Source organism: Neodiprion virginianus, chromosome 5 (assembly GCF_021901495.1).
Source record: "Neodiprion virginianus isolate iyNeoVirg1 chromosome 5, iyNeoVirg1.1, whole genome shotgun sequence".
Classification (NCBI taxonomy): Eukaryota; Metazoa; Arthropoda; class Insecta; order Hymenoptera; family Diprionidae; genus Neodiprion; species Neodiprion virginianus.
In genome coordinates, this window is record NC_060881.1 from 32,925,235 (window position 1) to 32,944,773 (window position 19,539).

At 43.7% G+C, this 19,539-nt stretch overlaps 3 protein-coding genes across 5 annotated transcripts; 1 reads left to right on the plus strand and 2 right to left on the minus strand.

Annotated features, from left to right (window-relative positions):
* Window positions 1–1,608: 1,608 nt before the first annotated feature.
* LOC124306463 (putative tyrosine-protein kinase Wsck) lies at window positions 1,609–6,003 on the plus strand. The gene is made up of 4 exons (XM_046767222.1): window positions 1,609–2,227; window positions 2,389–2,543; window positions 3,025–4,769; window positions 4,874–6,003. Exons 1-4 carry the CDS (start codon window positions 2,049–2,051, stop codon window positions 4,940–4,942), a joined length of 2,148 nt encoding a protein of 715 aa, XP_046623178.1. The 5' UTR covers window positions 1,609–2,048; the 3' UTR covers window positions 4,943–6,003.
* LOC124306465 (protein trapped in endoderm-1) lies at window positions 5,058–8,658 on the minus strand. Its single transcript, XM_046767226.1, has 3 exons — window positions 8,468–8,658; window positions 6,847–7,093; window positions 5,058–6,761 (listed from the first exon to the last, which is right to left on the minus strand). The coding sequence occupies exons 1-3, from the start codon at window positions 8,589–8,591 to the stop codon at window positions 6,119–6,121; spliced, it is 1,014 nt and encodes a 337-aa protein (XP_046623182.1). The 5' UTR covers window positions 8,592–8,658; the 3' UTR covers window positions 5,058–6,118.
* A 2,065-nt stretch (window positions 8,659–10,723) lies between these two features.
* Window positions 10,724–19,387, minus strand: LOC124304751 (laminin subunit beta-1-like). 3 transcript variants are annotated; one of them, XM_046763366.1, is made up of 12 exons: window positions 19,132–19,387; window positions 18,228–18,387; window positions 17,704–17,760; window positions 17,502–17,591; window positions 16,936–17,173; window positions 15,965–16,839; window positions 15,721–15,900; window positions 15,320–15,645; window positions 14,830–15,240; window positions 14,553–14,748; window positions 12,443–14,481; window positions 10,724–12,354 (listed from the first exon to the last, which is right to left on the minus strand). In XM_046763366.1, exons 2-12 carry the CDS (start codon window positions 18,286–18,288, stop codon window positions 11,383–11,385), a joined length of 5,445 nt encoding a protein of 1,814 aa, XP_046619322.1. In that variant the 5' UTR covers window positions 18,289–18,387; window positions 19,132–19,387; the 3' UTR covers window positions 10,724–11,382. The 3 variants fall into 3 exon arrangements, with proteins under 3 accessions (XP_046619322.1, XP_046619321.1, XP_046619323.1); XM_046763365.1 differs by having other exon boundaries at window positions 17,502–17,600; XM_046763367.1 differs by lacking the exon at window positions 17,502–17,591.
* Window positions 19,388–19,539: the final 152 nt, after the last annotated feature.

A 19,539-nucleotide genomic window follows, 5' to 3' on the forward strand; every position in this document is an offset into this window, starting at 1 on the left:
AAAAGAAAATAACAACAAGTAAAAAAGAAAAGAAAAGCTTAATTAGAATAACAACAAACAAAAAAGTAAACAATAGTTAAATCAAAATAACACAGGAAGTAAATAATTAACAGAAAGAAAGTAATACTAATCCAAAGTAGAAACAGAAATAATGAAATGATAATTACAAGCGCTACATACACTCTGCAGAAAAAAAGCTGAAAATTATCATACAACCATACAGGCACAATACCCATACTCTGCACAATTTTACACATTAACAAATTATCAAATTATCATACTCCATATCTATACCGGGTTCGCTTCACGTTCCTCTGCCGCCATCAAATATTCATAGCAACGCGGTCGAAAGACAGGCAGAATGGGCGTGATTTCAGATGGTAGCGAATTCCAGAAATGTATACCAGTAAAAAAAGATGATTCCTGATACGTGACAGTGCGAACAGAGGGATTCCGAAACGTAACCATACTAGTTTGATCGCATCGCGATGCAAAGTTCACCCGTAAACGCAGTTGGCTATGAAAGGAAAAAGAGAGAGAGAGAAAGATAGAGGATAACCTCATCTTATTTTTACACAAGAACGTGAACAATTTTGTTCGTATCGCGTCCCTGGAACACGCGTCGTCTCGCGCCTACTAAAATTACGTGCTCGAAAGGGCAGCCGGATTTCAGGACCTCTTGCAATTCATCTGGTGAAGGGTGAAGGCAGAGTAAGACGCAGGGATTCTCAGGGGGCTGAAGTTGGGATATTGCCAGGGAAGAAAAAGCTAGCAGCGGGCGGCAGGCAGCGGCAAAGTTAATCGAGATTTAAATGAACGAACTTTGAGAAACTACATTATGATTTTCATTGTCTCCGTTGACGAGGCTCAGAATTGAAATTCTTTCATTTCCATAAAATTTCAAATCGCCTTTTAAACCGCTATCATATACATTTACTATATACATAGTAAATGTATACTGAAATCATGTGCCATCTTTGCGATTATTGAACAAAGGATAACCGTAATTATCTTAATTCCACATAATTAAGGCTGCAAAAGTCTCGTTATAACTTTCACGTTTTGACGTAACTAATCAAATAACTCTGCTCCCTTCATTCTAGGATTAATTCATTCTCCAGTGGATTTCAGAAAAGCCTTATTATACAACGAGGAATTAAATTTCAATCAAATTAAAGGAAAAATAAGCAGAAGCGCGAATTAATTCTTGACATCACAGTGCAGAACCGTATATTATCATGTCGATCTCGGTTTCAAGTTCTCTTAGTATTGATAGATCTCACGGCTACAATACTCCCACTTTAACTTTAGTTTCAGCTTTACCGTGCCGTAGCGCCTTTCTCCAGACCTAGAGCCGTTTCGCCCGGCATTAGTTGCAGGATTAGTTACCCACCGCTGGTTAAATAATTCCTAAAAACTGTCGCCAACATCACCGCAACGTGGCGCTGACTCAACCTACTTACCATTCTCTACTACCAATTACCAACTACCAACCAACATCGTGACGATTGGCACACCAACTAATTATCGCAAAACAGCAGCTCAATGTTGCATTTCCAACTACTACCATAAGCTGCATTACATACCAATGGTGCACTTTTTATTCAGGCATTGAAGATAGTGCATCGCACTACACAGCCGATAGCCGTTCGAATTCAACTCAACACGACACGTCTGTGAAAGGCAGGGATTGGCCAGATCTGAGTTTGGGGTCTGCGCAGTGATGAGGTGCATAAATCGATCCTAAGACTCGTAAACCGAACAGGTAATCGCGCAGTCGCTGCAAATGGCTGACGCACGAATAACAACAACAGGAGGGAGCTGCCACCGCGCCCATAGTCACAGTGTCTGAATCTTGTCATAGCCAGAAAATAAGTGTTGTTAGTTTTGTCAGTGGTCGTAGACAAAAATCGACGCCCGGTTCTCCGCGTTGTCTTTGAAAACAATCAGGACTGGTTCGTCCGAGTAATATGAATGAAAAATAGACGATCAACTGAACAAACTCAACTGTGAAAATACCTGCATAATCAGTCACGCGGAATGAGACAATGATTCTTCTTTGGATACTGACTTCAGTGCTCGGTGGCATCACTTTTGCCCAGGAGGCTTACGAATATAAGGGATGCTACCGAAACTTGGAAGCTGATGTGGACTTTCCAGTACTGGCAGTCAATCATCCGAGCTCGCCATCCGAATGTATCCGGGAATGCGGTTCCCGATATTACATGTGAGTTGGAAACCAGGGTGGTTGTATGTAGCAAGGCTGAAAATCGAGGATATCCGCAGACATCAAGAACAGTTCGTGGTCTGAATGAGGTCTAGAAGCGTGAGGAAATCGCCTGTGAATAATTTCGATGAATCATACTCACAAGAATGTCACTCACACAGGTTTGCAGGTCTGATGAACGACCAGCAATGCTACTGCGGCAGCGAATACGGAAGAAGCGGTCCTTCCTTAGGGTGCACAATCTATTGCGTAGCTGAGCCCACCGCGCTGTGCGGTTCCCTTGACTCCGTAAGCGTTTACAGCACTGGGCTAAAAGGTGATAAAAACTGTTAAGAGGCTTGGTAAAAACGTATGCGTACTTAGCACGCTTTGTACAAAAAAAAAACGTTATAGAAGACTACAATCCGAACAGTTCTTGATGTTGAAACATAGTAGTCAGTAACATTGAGTTATAAACCAGGACCAGGGTCTATATACCATTTGTGGCTCTTCAATCACACAATTCAAGACTTAAATCCGACTTTCAGCAAATATGGACAGAATTTTCAATACTTGATACACTTCATTATTAAAAAATGAGTGTTTTGCATAGATCGAAGCACCTCTGTACTTGTTTGTTGTTTGTAAACATAATCTTCGGATAGTGGAGCAAACGATGACCAGACTCAGTAAAATTGCCCTACTTAAATAATTCTATGAATCATAAGTTCAGTAGCATTTTTAATCAAGCTTTATTCCGTTTGGGTGTATTTTTAGGCACACCGATGATGACTTTTCGCGTAAATTGTTCTGCACAGGTCCAAGTCCACCAAGGCACATTCAACTGATCCGCAGCGAGCCTGGAGCGCTTCAGATAACCTGGGAGCCACCGAACGTCCCGAACGGTAAACTGATAGCCTACAACCTTCGGGCGGTCTCTCTGACGTCGCATGCCTCTGGTTTCCTGCCTACGATTGAAATTCAAGTGCAAGGCGGTTCGTCGAACACGACGACAATGCGGGGTCTGCAGCCTGGCACGAATTACAACGTCTCAATAGTCGCGGTGAACACTCACGGTAGCGGATCGGCAGCTTATTCCACAAATTGGACGTTGATCGGTCAACCAGACAAGCCGGACCCCCCGAAGATCGTGAACAAAACGGACACCACGGTGACCGTTGTGCTGGCCAAGGGCTCGAGCGAATCGGGCCCGGTAAGTCGGTACCAAGTGGTCGTCGTCAGGGCAGGAACGATCCCACCGACGGACAGTGATCGGACTTATCCAGGCTACGAACAGTCCAGGGAGGAAGGCTTGGGCTACTACGTGACCGGAGAGTTCGAGGCCGGTGACTACGAGCGGTACAAGACCTTCACGATTGGGGACGGCAGAAGAAACGGTCGCTTCTACAACGCGCCGTTGGACACACGGTCGTCGATGCCGCACATTGGGCTGATCGTGACGTCCGAGATTAGGGATGAGAAGAAGTACAGCTACTCGGAGTTAACTAATACTGTTTCGGCGGGCCTGGAAGCCCCCAAACCCAGAGGTGCCAGCGCGACCGTGGTCGTCCTCTACGTGGCCATCGTTCTCCTCGGGGTCTTGCTCCTCGCATCCGTCCTGACTTACGTCGTTTTGCGGCGGCGGCACGCCAGGAGCCGGGCCAAGCAGTCGTCCGAACAGCAGGAGCTCACGCTTCAGGGACCTGTTTGCGAGGTGGATAATATGGCGTACGTGCCCGAGGACGTTCCCGAGCGGAAGAACCACTACCAGGACTTGAAGAGCAAGGTGTGGAGCATCCCGAAGAACTTTCTGGTCATCGACGCAGCAGTTGTTCGCCGCGGAAGATTTGGGACCGTTCACATGGGGACGGTGCAGATAAACGGGGTCCCGAAGACCGCCACCGTTCACACCATATCCGACGGCCTCCTCAGGGCCTCGGAGAAAAAGGCGATGCTGAGGGAGCTTGACGTCTGCATAAGAGTTGGAAGCCACATCAATTTGGCAGGACTTATCGGCACCTGTGAGACTCCTGAGTCGCTCTACGTCGTCATTGAGATGCCGCCGCAGACCCTGAAGAATCGATTGCTCGCCGCGAGGTCCGGCGATCCTCTACCTCCCAATCAGATACTCTCCGTTGGTGTGTCCGTCGCCTCAGCGCTGCTTCACCTACAGAATCACAAGATCGTTCACACCTGTCTCTGCGCCAGAAGCGTCGGTCTCGAAAGCGACGGCACTCCCAAGCTGATGGGACACGGGATAGCGAAGTATGCTCTTGAGGACATCAAATACATCCGCTGGAAGGCTCTCGAGCTCCTGAACAACGAGAAGTGGCACCAGGAGGGCGTCGTCTGGGCCTTCGGGGTCCTCTTGTGGGAGATATTTAGCATGGGGGGGACGCCTTACGCGGATTTAGTCGGCGATGACGAGGTCGAGGACGCCGTCAGACGACACGTTAGACTACCTCAGCTCAGGGATATGCCGGATCCGTTTTACGAAGTGATGCTGTCCTGCTGGAGCATCAATCGGGACGAAAGACCGACGCTCGACGAACTTGTCAGAATCGTAAGATCATTTTTTGCGCCTTTTAATCGTGGGTGCGTTCGGTGGAAAATCAAATTCGAGAAATTGACTGTGCCTATAATTTATATTTAAAATTTTATTTCTAGGACACCTTGAGCGTCTGCCCGATCACATCTGTTACGGAACCTTATATCCCGGAATTGGAGCTGAATTAGCATTCGGTCGATCAGTTCTTTGCTTCGCATAGATCTGTATGAACCATCTTTTATCACATTCCACGGCAATTGACCTTGAAAAATTACTATGCGTGGAACATTTTTGTCAAATGGCTATTATCTGTCGATAGCTGAAAGAAAAAAGTGAAGGAGTATTTATTGAATCGTTTGTTCCAGTCAAGAACGTCTTGAATCCTCATCAGTGATAGCATTTGTACTTTTTTGCATTCAGTAACGCGAGCAAAATTTGCCTCTAGAATAGTTTAACGGAAAAGCGTGTTTTGGCCTACGTTTTATACCGTAAGTATATTAATAACTGAATCTATACAAGGTAGCTTAATTTGAGCTTTTAGTCTCATCGGTTTGCGAAAACCATTTGATTATTTTGATTTGTTGAAAGGGTAGAGAATTTTCTTTTTTTATTTCTTTTGCAACCAAAAGATCTGATTACGCGATGTCGTATATTGATATTCGAAAATGATACACTGTACTTCACGATTCCGTCCAAATAATACTGATTGCAAAGCAATCAGTATAAATATAATAAGTTGTAAGGTAACTGATAAATTAGATATTTACTATTGAATCGAGTGAAGTCTTAATAATCCGTACATTTTATTCGATTTTTTCAGTATTATTATAATTATTATCAATATGATTATTTTGTGACTTTTATACAATCTTTTTCGTAGCCAAATACTCATTTTACTAGCAGACATAATATGTAATGAGAGAAATCGCGATATTGTACGCCTTATACATAGAAAATATTCGTTTTCACTACTATACAAAACATATTATACATAATTCAAAATCGTAGACTTTTCCAACGCCACTATACAAATTGTATAATAGTTATCGATAATATTTAATTTTTGAATATATATATACGTATACATACATATAAAATTAAACATATTGTATATTGATGACAGTTTATTGAGATGAAAATTTGTATAATCTTTTAGATTCACTTGTTACCAGCAATTTTCATACGAAAAAAAAGTGTAAATCAATTGTTCAAACTCATTCATAGTTGCACAATAAAATGCACAACAGAATTTTTTTACTTCCAACATGTGTAAAAAATGGTTTCCTTCTCCCGAGTCCTGCATTCTTTGGTGATAGAAAAAAAAAAACAAGTTCAATAATAAAAAAAAGTATTACGTAAAAACGCTACGTCACGTTTGGCGTTGAAACTTTGCTAGAATGAGAATGAGTCGGCCTTGGAGGTCTAAAATTTTTGTTACTCGTCCTCGGTGGGCACAAAAGTTGCTTGTAAGCTTCTCTATAAAGTCTGTTGGTGCCGGCGTAAATGAAGGGGTTGATGACAGACGAAGCCCACGATAGTATGGAGGCTATAACGTTGAAAACTGGCCTCTCCATTTCCTCGTCGACGACGTTGGCGACCATCAGCGGCATGAAGCAGAGTAAAAAGCAAACGAATATCGTCAGCATAAGTCGCGTAACCCGCGAGTCTTCCTTGCGTTGAAAACCACCCCGTTTACCTCCGGAATGGGCTTGCAATTTTTTCAAGCTCTGACGGACCCGCCAGTAAATGCAGAGATAGGACAAGATTATCACAAAACACGGTATCGCGAAACCGATAATGAACAGCAACTTCTTTGGACTCCTACCGTCCTTCTTCAGTATCGTGCATGAGAATGTTTTCTCATCCAACCCAAGAGTTCCCCATTTATCCAGCAGCGATGGTATCAGGATACTGAAGCTGACCACCCATATACCAACCAGCATCATCGTTATTCTTCGCTCTGTGTATATCTCCGGGTAAATGTCCGGCCTCGAAATCAACAGGTATCTGAAGAGGATGATGATTATGGAAATTTAGTCGCATGGACGGATGTTAGGGTGAAAACATAACCGAATGGAGAAATCGCGCTCACCTGTTGATCGTTATGCCGACCATGCTGAGCAGAGAAACCGCGACATTTCCGTAGAAGAATATTGGAAATATCCTGCACATCACTTCACCGAGAATCCAATGTAACTCGATGTAGCGACTCGCTGTGACGGGCATATTGATCGCCGAAAATACTAGATCCGAAATACTCAGACTGATTACAAATGCGGTGGTGGCATGTTTCCTTATCCTTGGATACTTGAGGAGAGCTATCGCCGTGATCAGGTTGCCTGAAAATTAATAAACCAGAAGATTATCACTTTACGGCCGGATTATGAGCAAAGGATCCTCGCTAATAACGCGTCCTTCAACGTTATCTGCAGCGTAGTTTTCCTGCAATCTTGAAAAAGTCCCCGGGAATTATTACGTTGATAATTTTCCTGGTTTGATCCATTCGCTGCATCGATGTAGTGTCGAGATGCGTCTTACTTATGGTTCTAAGGAATAATTGAAACAAGAATTCTGGGGCAAAAATCACGTCGTTAATTCGATTCTCTTTACAAATACTTCCGGTCGATTATCAAGGAGCGAAAGTATAAACATTTGCACTGAAGACTCTCATCAATTCGACTTAATCACTCGTGGAAAATCCCTGCATAAGATTGGTTAATTCAAACAATGTTAATAAAACAGTGACTGTAATAATTATTATTACGGCCACCGTCAACTTCTAGTTTATCATTAACATTCCCAGGCTTCTTGGTAACCATAATTCTCCGCTATATACACATTCTGATCAAAACCTCTATTATTTATAATAATCTAAGCAATCATACGGCTCGAGTGTGACTTCCCTAACCGCATCTGTTATCCAACGAAAGAATCATGAGCTTGACCGCTATTGTTGACGTAATTCCTTCAACATAAATATATAATATAAAAAAGGCTGCTTGTTATCTGAATTACCTTTTACCGAATGACCAAATTTATTCCACTTAGAAGAACAAAACGCTGTATATTTCTAATGCGAAATAAGCCCAGAGATTCGAGAAAAAAAAACTATCGCTCTAAGAAATTGTAGAAATTGGCACAAAATGTCCTATTCATTTTTGAAAGAAATTGATTCAATTTTAATCCATAACTGGATTGTAGGAAAATTCATTTGGAAGACCTCATGATGATTCATCGCGAATGTGGAGAATTTATTCAGGACGAAACTTTCCGTGCAAAAAATTAAAAGAAAATTTCTTACAAGAGTGTGCAGAAATTTTCACCAGGATTTCATATCAAACACGAAACTGGCTCGAAATAAATATCGAGTATCGTGAATGAGGTATTATTAAACCTTTGGCTACCATTGGAGCATATTTTCTACAATGAGGTAACAGTCATTTTTCAAAATATCTTCTTCAATTTTAATTCAAGTCGCTTGAAATAATTTGAAAAATAGTAACGCACTCTACAAAAACTTTTCACTGAATAGTTTCATTTCAGAAACTTTTTATTCAGGCATAAAAATCGAAAAACTATATTTAAAAATCATTTTGATTGCAAAAAATTTGAAGCGATTATGAGAAATGATTTTTTTTAACGAAAAACAGGCTTCGCCTTTAAAGGGTTGGAAAAAGGTTAAAGTTGCAACTATATTCCTAAACTCATCTCACCTGTGACTCCAACGATTCCAAAAACGATGGCGCAGACAGCGGCGATGATGGTTACAGGCCTCGGAAACGTCGGATGATCGGTGTAATTGCCGGTCATATTAACCGAAAGTAATTCGGCCTCCATTATTACACGATTTTTGACTCTTACCAGACCGACGAAATCGCTCTATCACGGTCTTGACATATCACCGCGCGGACAAAGAGCGTACAAACAAACGTTGCCGAGTTGTTCGGTGAGCCGACAAACTCCGACTGCGAGAATCTTATCTCACACCACCACTTGAACTCCCATAACTTTTTCTTACATACGCCTCTCCGTGATCTCCGCCTTCCATCCGCCCCGCTTCGAAGGCGGATCGTGCAGCAACAGCAGCAGCAGCAGCAGGGCTGATAGCCCCGCTAAATTAAGAGACAAGGGGGCGAGAGATAAGCTCGTTTAAATTAAATCTTGGATCCTCCCAAGCACGTGTTCGACTCGCGTACGTAATAAGGACTGAGGCGTTTAGCCTTTGAACGATTTCGCACATCGAGACGGCGGCCGTTGATTCTATTGGTCGAAAGCGCAGCTGCAGCATCAACCCTCCGTTACCTGCACAATCAACAGGGTGAACGGAGGCACCCCTGCTGGTTTTCTAGGGACGCGAAACGAGCCCCGATATAACGATGATTTTCAATTAGAAACGGTCCGGAAGTGAGAGCATCGTCGTATACTCAGTTTCCGGAAATTCTGTTATCTCCGGGCAGCTTCATCAGCGGCTACATGACGATCTGCGATCTGAAGAACCGATAAGACGCGGAATGGACACGATCGAGGAGGAAGGATCGCGCAGCAATTTTCAATTTCGACGATTCAGTTCCGCGACCATTCCGTCATTTCCTATTTCGTGATTTTCCATGTGTATATTTAAACGGCGCTTGATATCGCTTCTGCGGCTTTTATACAGGAACTAAGAGTGAAAGAGAATGAGACTGTGTAAAAAGTGCAAAGAAAATATGCATATATGTATATATACGTACATTAAAAACACACATAAATTAACCATCTCTGGAAAACCTCAGACTCGCTGCAGCAGTTGATGCAGTTAATACCACAGCACGTGGTGGCTGCATGGATTGTTTAAGTAGGCACCAAGGTATATGTTATTTCAGGGTATCTATAACAAATATACGGCATCGAGATAATGGCTCGAGCAGTTCGAATTCGTTTGACGATCGTTTTACAGTTTCCTCGATCTCCGTTTAACAGCTCATTCATTCTTTCCACGCGTTGTTCAACGCGACGCGAACGGTTTATCGCCTTTCTCCGTATTACAATCGCCCGGCTAATGAACGTAGATATAAAAATATTCCACACTTCGCGAATGATGATAAATAAATTTTTCTTCCTCATTGTTACACGCGCCTCGTCATTTTTTTTTTTTTCTTTCTGTATTTTCAAACATTTCGTACGACCAACGGCTAATTTTCCAACCAATTCCGAAAACGATCGCTTATTTGTTTTCTTCTGAAGTTATAGGTAAAAAGGACAGAAATTTTGGGGAAAGTCTAACCAGTCGAAAAAATAATCGGCCACTATGCGCAAGCCGGTGGGTCTCGGATATGCATCGAATGCGATGTTGCAGCGTATATATTTCAGTGAATGAGGGGCTCTGTTGAACACGATTGGTCCGGACCTCGGAGGGGTGCGGACAATAGTCCCATTCAGAGTCCAGAGTCTAGACTCTAGCCTCTGTCGTTACCGCTGTTCGACTTTATCCCGCATACTTATTACGTGCTACACGTTGCGCACACACACGACGTCGTTCGCTCTGCCTCAACTCGGAAGTTTGACAAGTATTATGCTCATGCGGAGCGGCAGAAGCTACGAAAATGACGAGTGAAAAAAATAGAGACCGGCTGGCTTTGTACCCTCTATTCTCGTGCCGCCTGCAGAGGTGAATGCGCCAGTTTTTACTTTTTTTTCACACTGTCACACGTCGTTGTCGCATTAAACTAGCCGAGTTTATGCGATCGAATCATGTTTTTTTCCCCCACTTCTCCTCCTCCTACCTCTTCCTCATCACATTTTATCGTTAACAGACACAGTAAATTCACTGTTCTATTTTTATTCTCAGAAATGAAGAGGGATATACCACCGTAAATTCGACGTCAACTTAGTTCCTTATTTCTTCCTCGTACACGAGGAACTCCTCTATTTTCATCCGCTGTATTATTTTTTCTCAGAACAAAGTATGACTGAATGTGTTTTTAGGTTTTTTCAATTTTTTTTTCCATCTCTTTACAATTTTTCTGTACAATATATAATAATAATAATAATGTATCGAAAAGTATAATATTATAATAATAATAAAATATTAAACGCATATGCATGTGTTTTGCATATGTTGTATAGGTACGTCAAGGCAGACATGATTGTATATTTCTATTATTAACGTAGTGTTTATAAAAATAATAAAAAAATTTATACTCAACGATGACGTTTCAAAGTCCTGATCGTTCCTATACATTCAATATTAATTTATTATATTAGGTGCTAGTCACTATTCGCATAACGTCATTTCTTCATTTTACACATCTATTTCGTACTTGGCATTGCTGAATGAAATAATGGGCCATTTTGTGCACCGACAGATTCGATGCATAACAATGGAAGTAATGACAATAATAATAAACATTCACAAGCTGACTCTGAAGTATCAAATTCGTAGCAGTGAAAGCTGAGATTCAATGCGTCATTCAATGAATTATTTCTGCAATTGTAGCAAATTTGATTGAATTTTTTAAAACTGTATGCACCAACGATGAATGAAATATCAAACGTACCGATCTTCCTGTCTTCGTTTCTATAATTTCTTCTTTTTTTTTCTATGATTTGTGATCTAATTTATAAATGCCGTATTAATTAATAATATTGCTTAAGTGGAACATTGCCGGTACCTTATGGACTTCGTATCAATTTCCTTCAAATGTTGTTCCATTTCGTTTGTCAAAGAGTCGACGATTTCCATGAGCCTAGACAATTTTCTCTCGTTGTCTTTATACACAATCTCCATACCGTCGAGGTCCTTGAACTTGGTCGAAGTATCGGCCGTCAATTCAGACGCCCTTGCCAAAAGTGATTTTGCCTTCTCGATGTTTCCTTTACTCCTGTCGACTCGGTTCCCCAGTGAATTTTTTGCTTGTTGATACTCCTGTCTCAGTTTCATCGTCTTGTTATCGACTGTTCCAGCTTCCAGTACCACTTCAGCAACCTGCTTTGCAATCTCCTCGTTAAGTATGTAGTCATCCTTTATCAGCTGAGTCTGAAGATTCTCGAGTCTCGAATCCAAGGCGCCGACGCTCGCGGTTAATTTGCCGGCCGTGTCCTTGGCCATTTTCATTCCCTGAATAATCGTGGTCAAGTGCGCTTGGGACTGAGTAATATCGTCCGTTGCCTTTCTTACAGCATTGTCAGCATTGTCCTGAGCCGACTGAGCGTCAGTCAATAGCTTGGTTATCTTTTCGGCTTGCACTTCCTTGGCTATCGCCTCGTTCTTCGTAGCGTTGGCTCGTTCTCTCAGTTGGTTAGCCCGCCTCAAACCATCGGCTGCTTCGGCGATGATTTTCTCGGGATTCGTCAGCGACCCAACCATCAAGGATATGTTCTGCGCGAGTTCTTTGATCTGTTCTGGATTCGAGTGAATGTTTTTACTCAATGCCTTCTTCGCCAGGTCTCTGACCTCAGCTGGGGTTGATTGTTCCTCCGTAAGGAAATTCCACATCCTGTCGGTGAGCGCTGTCAAATCGGCGGACAATTCGTCCGTCTCATTCCTTACGGACAAGGCATGGTTGAACGCATCTTGAGCGTTCGATCTTGCTGCGATTGCTTCTTGTTGTACTTGAGACATCTGCGATCAGAGAGAAGAAAATTAATTGTTAACGAGAAATCTTAAACGCTTCATAATCGCGAATAGTTATCGGCAATCAGTTACTTACACTCCTCAGTAGTTGCTCAGCTTTATCCCGATGATTCTTGATCGCCGCTGTTTGCTTATCGGCCAGATCCAGTGCCAAGTTGACTTTTGCCACGGCTCCAGCATCACAAGACAATCCTCCACAAGAACCACATCCAGCTCCACCGCACAGTGAACTACACTCAGTGACGCGCTCTCCGCAAACTTCAAGGTTTAAATCAGGCAGCATGGATTTTATGGTGGTCACCTGGTCGCCAAGCCGAGCAATGGACTCCTTGTTTTGATCCGTGGCCTCCTTGAAGCTGAGGGAATTCTTACTGAGGAAATTTTCCGTGTTCGTATGGTACCGCTCAGCCTCGGCCAAGGTGTTCAATGTACCATTGGCCATTCTTTCAGCCTCGTTCGATTGCTCGGCCATTTCAACGGTGACGTTCAGAGCCCCCTGCACGTTAGCCTCTTGTAACTTCGTTGCGTCCTTCTTCAACTGCGCAGCGTCTTGATGCAGATTGTCCGTCCTATTTCTCATGTTTTTAAGGGCCGCGTCGGCGAGATGCACACGTTGACTAATACTGTCCTGGAGGTTGTCGAGCTCGTCAAGTCTCATCTGAGATGCCTGAATGACGTTTTTCAGATCCGCCGCCATGTCGCTCAATTTTTCCAGGTCTTGTCCTCTTACGCTGGTATCGCTCACCAGAGCCTTGACTTGGTTCAACGAGTCGTCCATTTGATCGAACTCGGACGTGTAGAATCCGGTTATACCAACCTTTTTGATTCTCGAAGCATCTGTGATTACATTGCTTGTCCGATTCCTCACTCCTTGAAGGGTCATGTCCCAATTATCGAAACATTCTCCGCAAGGGCGGCAGGTCGGAGCAAAACCGAGGTAGCCTCGATCACAGTGGTCGCACTTTACGCCCCCGATACCTTCGTAGCACACGCAAGCCCCGGTTTGTCTGTCACACTGCGGCGTGGCTGAACCAAGGGAACTGCACTCGCAAGTTTTACATTCAATATTCGGATCGCCCCAGTGATTCTTCTGGCACTCGTTACACTGCCTTCCACCGAAACCTGGCCTGCACTCGCAAGTTCCATCGTACTCGTTACATTTGTCCGAAATACTTCCAATCGCGTCACATTCGCACGGATCGCAGCCTTCTCCGCTTGCAATTCGCCAATGGTTCTCTTCGCAGTGGTCACAGAACTGACCCATGACATGCGGGAGACACGGACACTGTCCCGATCGGTGATTACAGGGGCCCGCGCTCTGATCTGTACCAAGTACATTACACTCGCAGAATTTGCAGTTTTTCTCTAAGGCATCGCCGTAATATTGCGGCTTGCAAATCTGGCAGTGTGAGCCAGCGGTGTCAAACAAACACTGGAGGCATTCCCCGGTCTTCGGATCGCAGTTGCCCGGTCGAGCCGGGTCAGTGTTATTGCTACAATCGCATGGCGTGCAACTGCCACCGGGAACATCTGGGTTTCCATAGTAGTTATCGTCGCAGGTTTCACATCTCGGACTGGCGTAACCTTCGTAGCATTCGCAAACCACGTCTTGAGTTATGGAATCCAGTGAGCAGCTGTCTGCATATGAATGACCCGATGCTATGGCGCCCGGACATGGACACTGCCTGCAAGGGATGTCGACGCCGATACGTGGGTCACCGTAGAATGTCGCTATGCACATATCGCAGTTGTGGCCCGTCGTTGAGTCCTGGCAGTTTATGCAAGCTCCCGTCTTCGAGTCGCAGCTGTCGGCATGACCGTTGCACTCGCATCGTCTGCAGTGTGGGAAGTTCCAAAAGCCTGGTTGACACAGGCCGCACGTTCTGGAGTACGTGTTCGGGTGACAAGTGCACCGCCCCGTCTCAACGTTGCAGAAGTTGTCCAACGCTCCCACGGCGTCACAGTCGCACGGCTTACAGCCTTCTGGTCCAAAATTGTAGGTTCCAGGTGCGCAACTATCGCATCGACGACCGATCACGTTTGTTTTGCAGGAACATCTGCCTCCGAATTGATTGCAAAGCAGACTGTGTGACCCAGTCAGGTTACATTCACATGCTGGAGAAAGTATATACGATTAATCATCAAACTCTGACGTTCAGTTCAAGGGTCCTTTACTGAATACTTACCATGACCACCGTCGAACACATACGTCCCAATGATATACTGATACTGTTTGCAGATATCGGAAATCTGTTGGTCCCTATCGTACAAGTCGTAAAACATATCACCGCATCGGTAAGCTTCGTATTCTTGGCGGCGCACTTCCGCAAGTGGGGATCCACTGAAGACCGGTATGCTCTCAGGTCTAGGGATCAACGTGATCTAAAATATGGACAAATCGTTACTGGTTCAAACATCAGCATAGAACAATCTTCAACGAACAAAGCTTCGAAATTTCTGTACCGAATCAATTAGAATAGATGCCGACGGTGTTTGGTAACGTTGATCGTATGCATCAAAAGTCAAATGTACGATGTATCTCTTTCCTGATTCCAAACAGGCGTTTCTAATTGCAACGGCACTATGTCTGTCAGGATAGAGCTGCATTGTGACACGGTCATCAGAAGGCTGCCAATTTCTACAGGGTCCGTCAGGGTCGACTGGACCGTCCCTTTCGATAAAGATTCGCACTTTCTGCCAGGGCCCTGCGATTTCAGGTTCATATCGCACGACTATGTCGTACTCCATGGTTTTCACGATGTCGTCTATAACGAAGGTCAAGTTTGAGAACTCGTAAGCTCTGATGAACCCACTGCCAGTCCACGTGGTGTTTCTCCCGTCACGGTAGGGCTCTCTGATCACAATCTGACAGTTCTGCAAACAACGTTTCATTATTAGATAAAATATCAACACTCGCCTCGTTCTCCTGAGACAAAAAAGTACAGATCCTTACGCTGGATGCTCGACTATTCTCTCCTTCGTAAATGAGGAAATCCAAGGAAACAGTGTAGTAACTTTGCTCTGGCTCATTACAGGTTCGCCCACCTATGTTACGCCTGCAGCGGCACTGGCCTGTCACGACATCACAGAAATTGTCGTAGGCTCCACCAAGGTCACAATCGCATGGCTTACAGCCGTCTTGTTCCTCGGAAAGACCCCAATATTCTGGGAGACATTGACTGCAGTCACGTGCGGTTACGTAACGCTTACAGGTGCATTCGCCCGTCAGCATGTTGCACCCTTGGTTACCGATCGTTCCGACAGTATTGCAGGTACACGCTGAGGAAATCGGTAAAGTCATGGTTAGAACGATGGTCTGCGCTCTCGATTGTCACGGGGAATTGAGAATCTCACCTTGACATCCGTCCGGGTTGTTAAAGTCGAATTTCCAGAATCCATTCTTACATCTGTCACACCGTCTACCTTCAACGTTGGCCTTGCAGTGACACCGGCCAGATTCATCACCACTTAACTCGTCAGTGCGTGAGTCGCAGATTCCATCATCCAAGGAACCGGAGGGATCGCAGTCACAGGCTACAAAACAAAATCTATATAAGTTAAACAACCAAAAGATTAACAATATCTGACGACAACCCACGTTGGCAAGCTTCAGCGTCAGTCATATCTCTACTGGACTCATGGTAGAAGAATGGCTTGCACTGTTCACAATTTTGCCCACGAGTGTTATGCTGACAGTCGTCACAAACACCGCCGGAAACTCTTCCAGATCGCTCGAAGACGGCCTCGTCGAAATGACAACTTTGACTGTGATTGTTACAGTTGCACATCTTGCAGGCACTGGTTTGCTTTCCAACCGCAGGTTTCCACGGTAAATCGTTGAAGAAGTCCTCGCAATATTCACAGTTCAGTCCCTTGGTGTTGTGCGTACATTCACAACGGCCATGAACCATGTCCTGCCTTTCGGGTATTCCGGGCAAGGGTAGACACCTCGACGCGTGTCCGTAGCACGAGCAGGATCCTCGAACCCACATGTTTTTTATGGCGTAGTAATACTTCTCTCGTATCTCTGCGCGGTTGTCCAACAAGTCGTCACCCAAAGTGTGCAGCCTTGTGAAGTTGATCCGCAAGTTGGTCATTTTCAAAAGATTCTGAACTTCCTTCGAGTACGGGTTGTCGATTTGCAGGTTCGGTGGCAGCACTCTATGGATTATCTCACCACCTTCTGATGGAGCAACGTTGGAATATCGCGATTCGCACACGACATCCGTCAAGTTCCGAGATGCCTTCGTCGACACGCCAGGGAATGACTGCTGGCAGTTATAGGCAAAGTATTTGTACACCTGCCAGGTCTTGCCAAAGTCGTAAGAACGTTCGATCAACATTGCAGCTGGTCTGAACGTCTTGAATTTTATGATTATGTGGGTGAAATGGAATTCCGCTTCCAGGTCCAGCTGCAGTGTGACATTTTCCACACCATTTTCCGACTGCCACCAAGTCTCTGCAGCGCGATGGCTGGAATACAAGAGATTGATCAGCGTTGAGGAACAACAATACAACAATCAACTCTCTCAGAGAGACAACAATCAATCAATAATTAAAGTAACTGACTTTGGCTGGTATTTGTGGACAATATTTTCAACCCCGTGTTGCTGCTTTGGAATTCTTTTATCACAAAAGAAACATTTTTTCCTATCCTGAAGGTGAGAAACTATGCAGTATCTTTCAGGTCCTTTTAAACCGCAGGTAGACGAAGCACGGATTCGATTTTCTCGCCCGATTAACAAATCTCCAGTAGCTGGATAACACGAGCCAACTTCGCAGGGTTGAGGTTTCTTTAGAAGCACACCTGCGAGAACGTGAAAAAAGATTACTATCGAATCTTGACAAAGATGTACCGACGAATTTCACTAGGGAAAATGTAGTGTCAGGTTACAATTTGCTTACAAATAAGAAATGAATTATTTATTAGCTAAAAATTCCCAGTATCAGCTCCACACCAAAATTTATTATTTGTTCGTCGTGTCTTAACATGTTATGCCTTGAACCTTAACCCGAGTTAGACACAATGTATCGTGTTATCTGAAAAGTGTGCTGAAAATTGAACTGTTTCGGTTAGTGTACATCGATTTGGAAATTATGGCGTGTTGTTGTGCAGTGTGCTGTGATCGAGCTACCTCTGGGCCTCATTGTCGTCACCCGGCTCCAACTATACTGATTCTTGCCGAAAGCTTCTGACGGCGACATATCTCCTCTCTGCACGGTTTCTACAACAGCTTTACAGCTCACCATTTTTCAGGGAATTTTCATGGACAATTGAAATGATTGGTTTGTTTTTTTTTATATTTATTTATTGTATAAAAACAACAAGGTGATTACCTGGTCTCGATTGCACTCTGTTCGATACTCGTCGGTAGTAAGGAGGGCTCGTCGTATCTTAAAAAGAGGAAAAGTTCGCTTGAAATTTATCAGCATCCAAAGTACATCGCATCTCGCATTGGATAACATGATCAATGATGGCAGTTCGGGGAATCCCCGTTAATTTTTAAAATTTCGCGGACCTGGCAATTTTTATATCTTACCACACTAACGATACTACTTTTCAGCGAAAATAAAAAACGAAAGATAGTTCCTCAATCGCTGATGAAAGATCGCGAGGTTACCAGGTCATCGTAGTAACGACCAAGTCAGTCGCGATGAAAACTCTGAATTATCAGTGTTGTACAGAATTAATGCGAGGTTGAGCAGATGCACGATTCTTTCTAAGCGTTATTTTTTCCGGATTCAGAATTGTATCTTTACTTTCAATGTCCTAATTAAACGTCCAGGAAATTTGTACCGAAATTTTCGAAGAGCTAACAAATATTTGTACTTCCATTTTAATTTTTATAAACACACTTTACCTGCTAGTATAACCAGAAATAATCCAAAAACAATGGCGATGAGCTGATTTGGCCGAACCATCGTGGCGAGTTGTTTTTTTTTTTTTTTTTTCTCTCTCTTCCAACACTCAAGCACTGCCTGCCTTCGTTAGCAAACTACTGTCCCCATTTATCTGTTCCGCTATGACCAGGATAAGAAAATATATGACAATTAGTAGTCATTTAAAAACTTATCTCTTCTGTTCTTGGCGTTCACGGGATGGGAAAAAAAACGAATAAATCAACTGTCAGCACTTGGTCGCTGTACAGACGCGATAGCAAATTTGCTGAACATTATTTTTAAATTGCAATTCTTTGTAATGGTTTACGATTACTGCTGATGATTAACTCTCGACTAATTTTCAAAATCTGCGTTACTGGACGATTCTCGATATTAACTATAGAATTGAATAGAAATTCGTAAACTTCGATCTATCGATAAACCGATAACTGTAACGAGACTCGCGTCAAGTGTTAGTCTCAAACAGCGACATGTACACACTATTTATGTGATTAAAATAAAACAAAAAAACTGTAATAGACGTGATCATTTATGGAAACAAGAGACGTGTAAAAGTTTAAAACTCGCGGTGTTTTACGCGGTAAATAATCGTGCGTAAGAAATTCTTTTTTTTTTACTACCTGCCAAACAGAGTGAGAAAAAATTCGCAATTCGTAGCGATAAAGTGTGGCTGATAATAATTGTCACAAGAAATTTGGAACCAGCCGACTGATGGTAGTGAATAAAGAATCTAAAAAGAAAAGAAAAAAAAAAAAAAAAAAAACACGACGAGAAAGGAAAACAACGTGTCTGTGAATGATTCCGAAGGATTCCAAAAATGGTGTTGCACATAGTATAAGTAAGTATAGTAGACACTGAACTCACCTGGTTCGGAGACGATATGCGGTGAAGATAATCCAATATAATCGGGCGGCCTTTTGGGCCCAGCTTTAGGGGATTTGGGTAAACTATATTTCTGCGGCACGAATGGGCGAGGGGAAGGGATGTCGCACTGAATACCGAGGAAAAAAAAATCCGGTATCAGCAGCGGAACTCAGAAATACACGGTCAAAGGACGGAGGCTCCGACGCTGCCAGAGCGAATACCTCCAGAAGCGATTCGCTTCTGCCGAGTGAGCTGCAGCCAGCATTGCCTCCGTTGAGGGGGCTGAGGGGACTGGATGAGGCTTAAAATCTCCAGCGGGGAAAGTTACCGGGAGTTTGTACCAGCCATCGGGTACATCGGTTAAATTGCTCGGTTATATTTCCATCCACGCCTTTTACGTCTACGCGT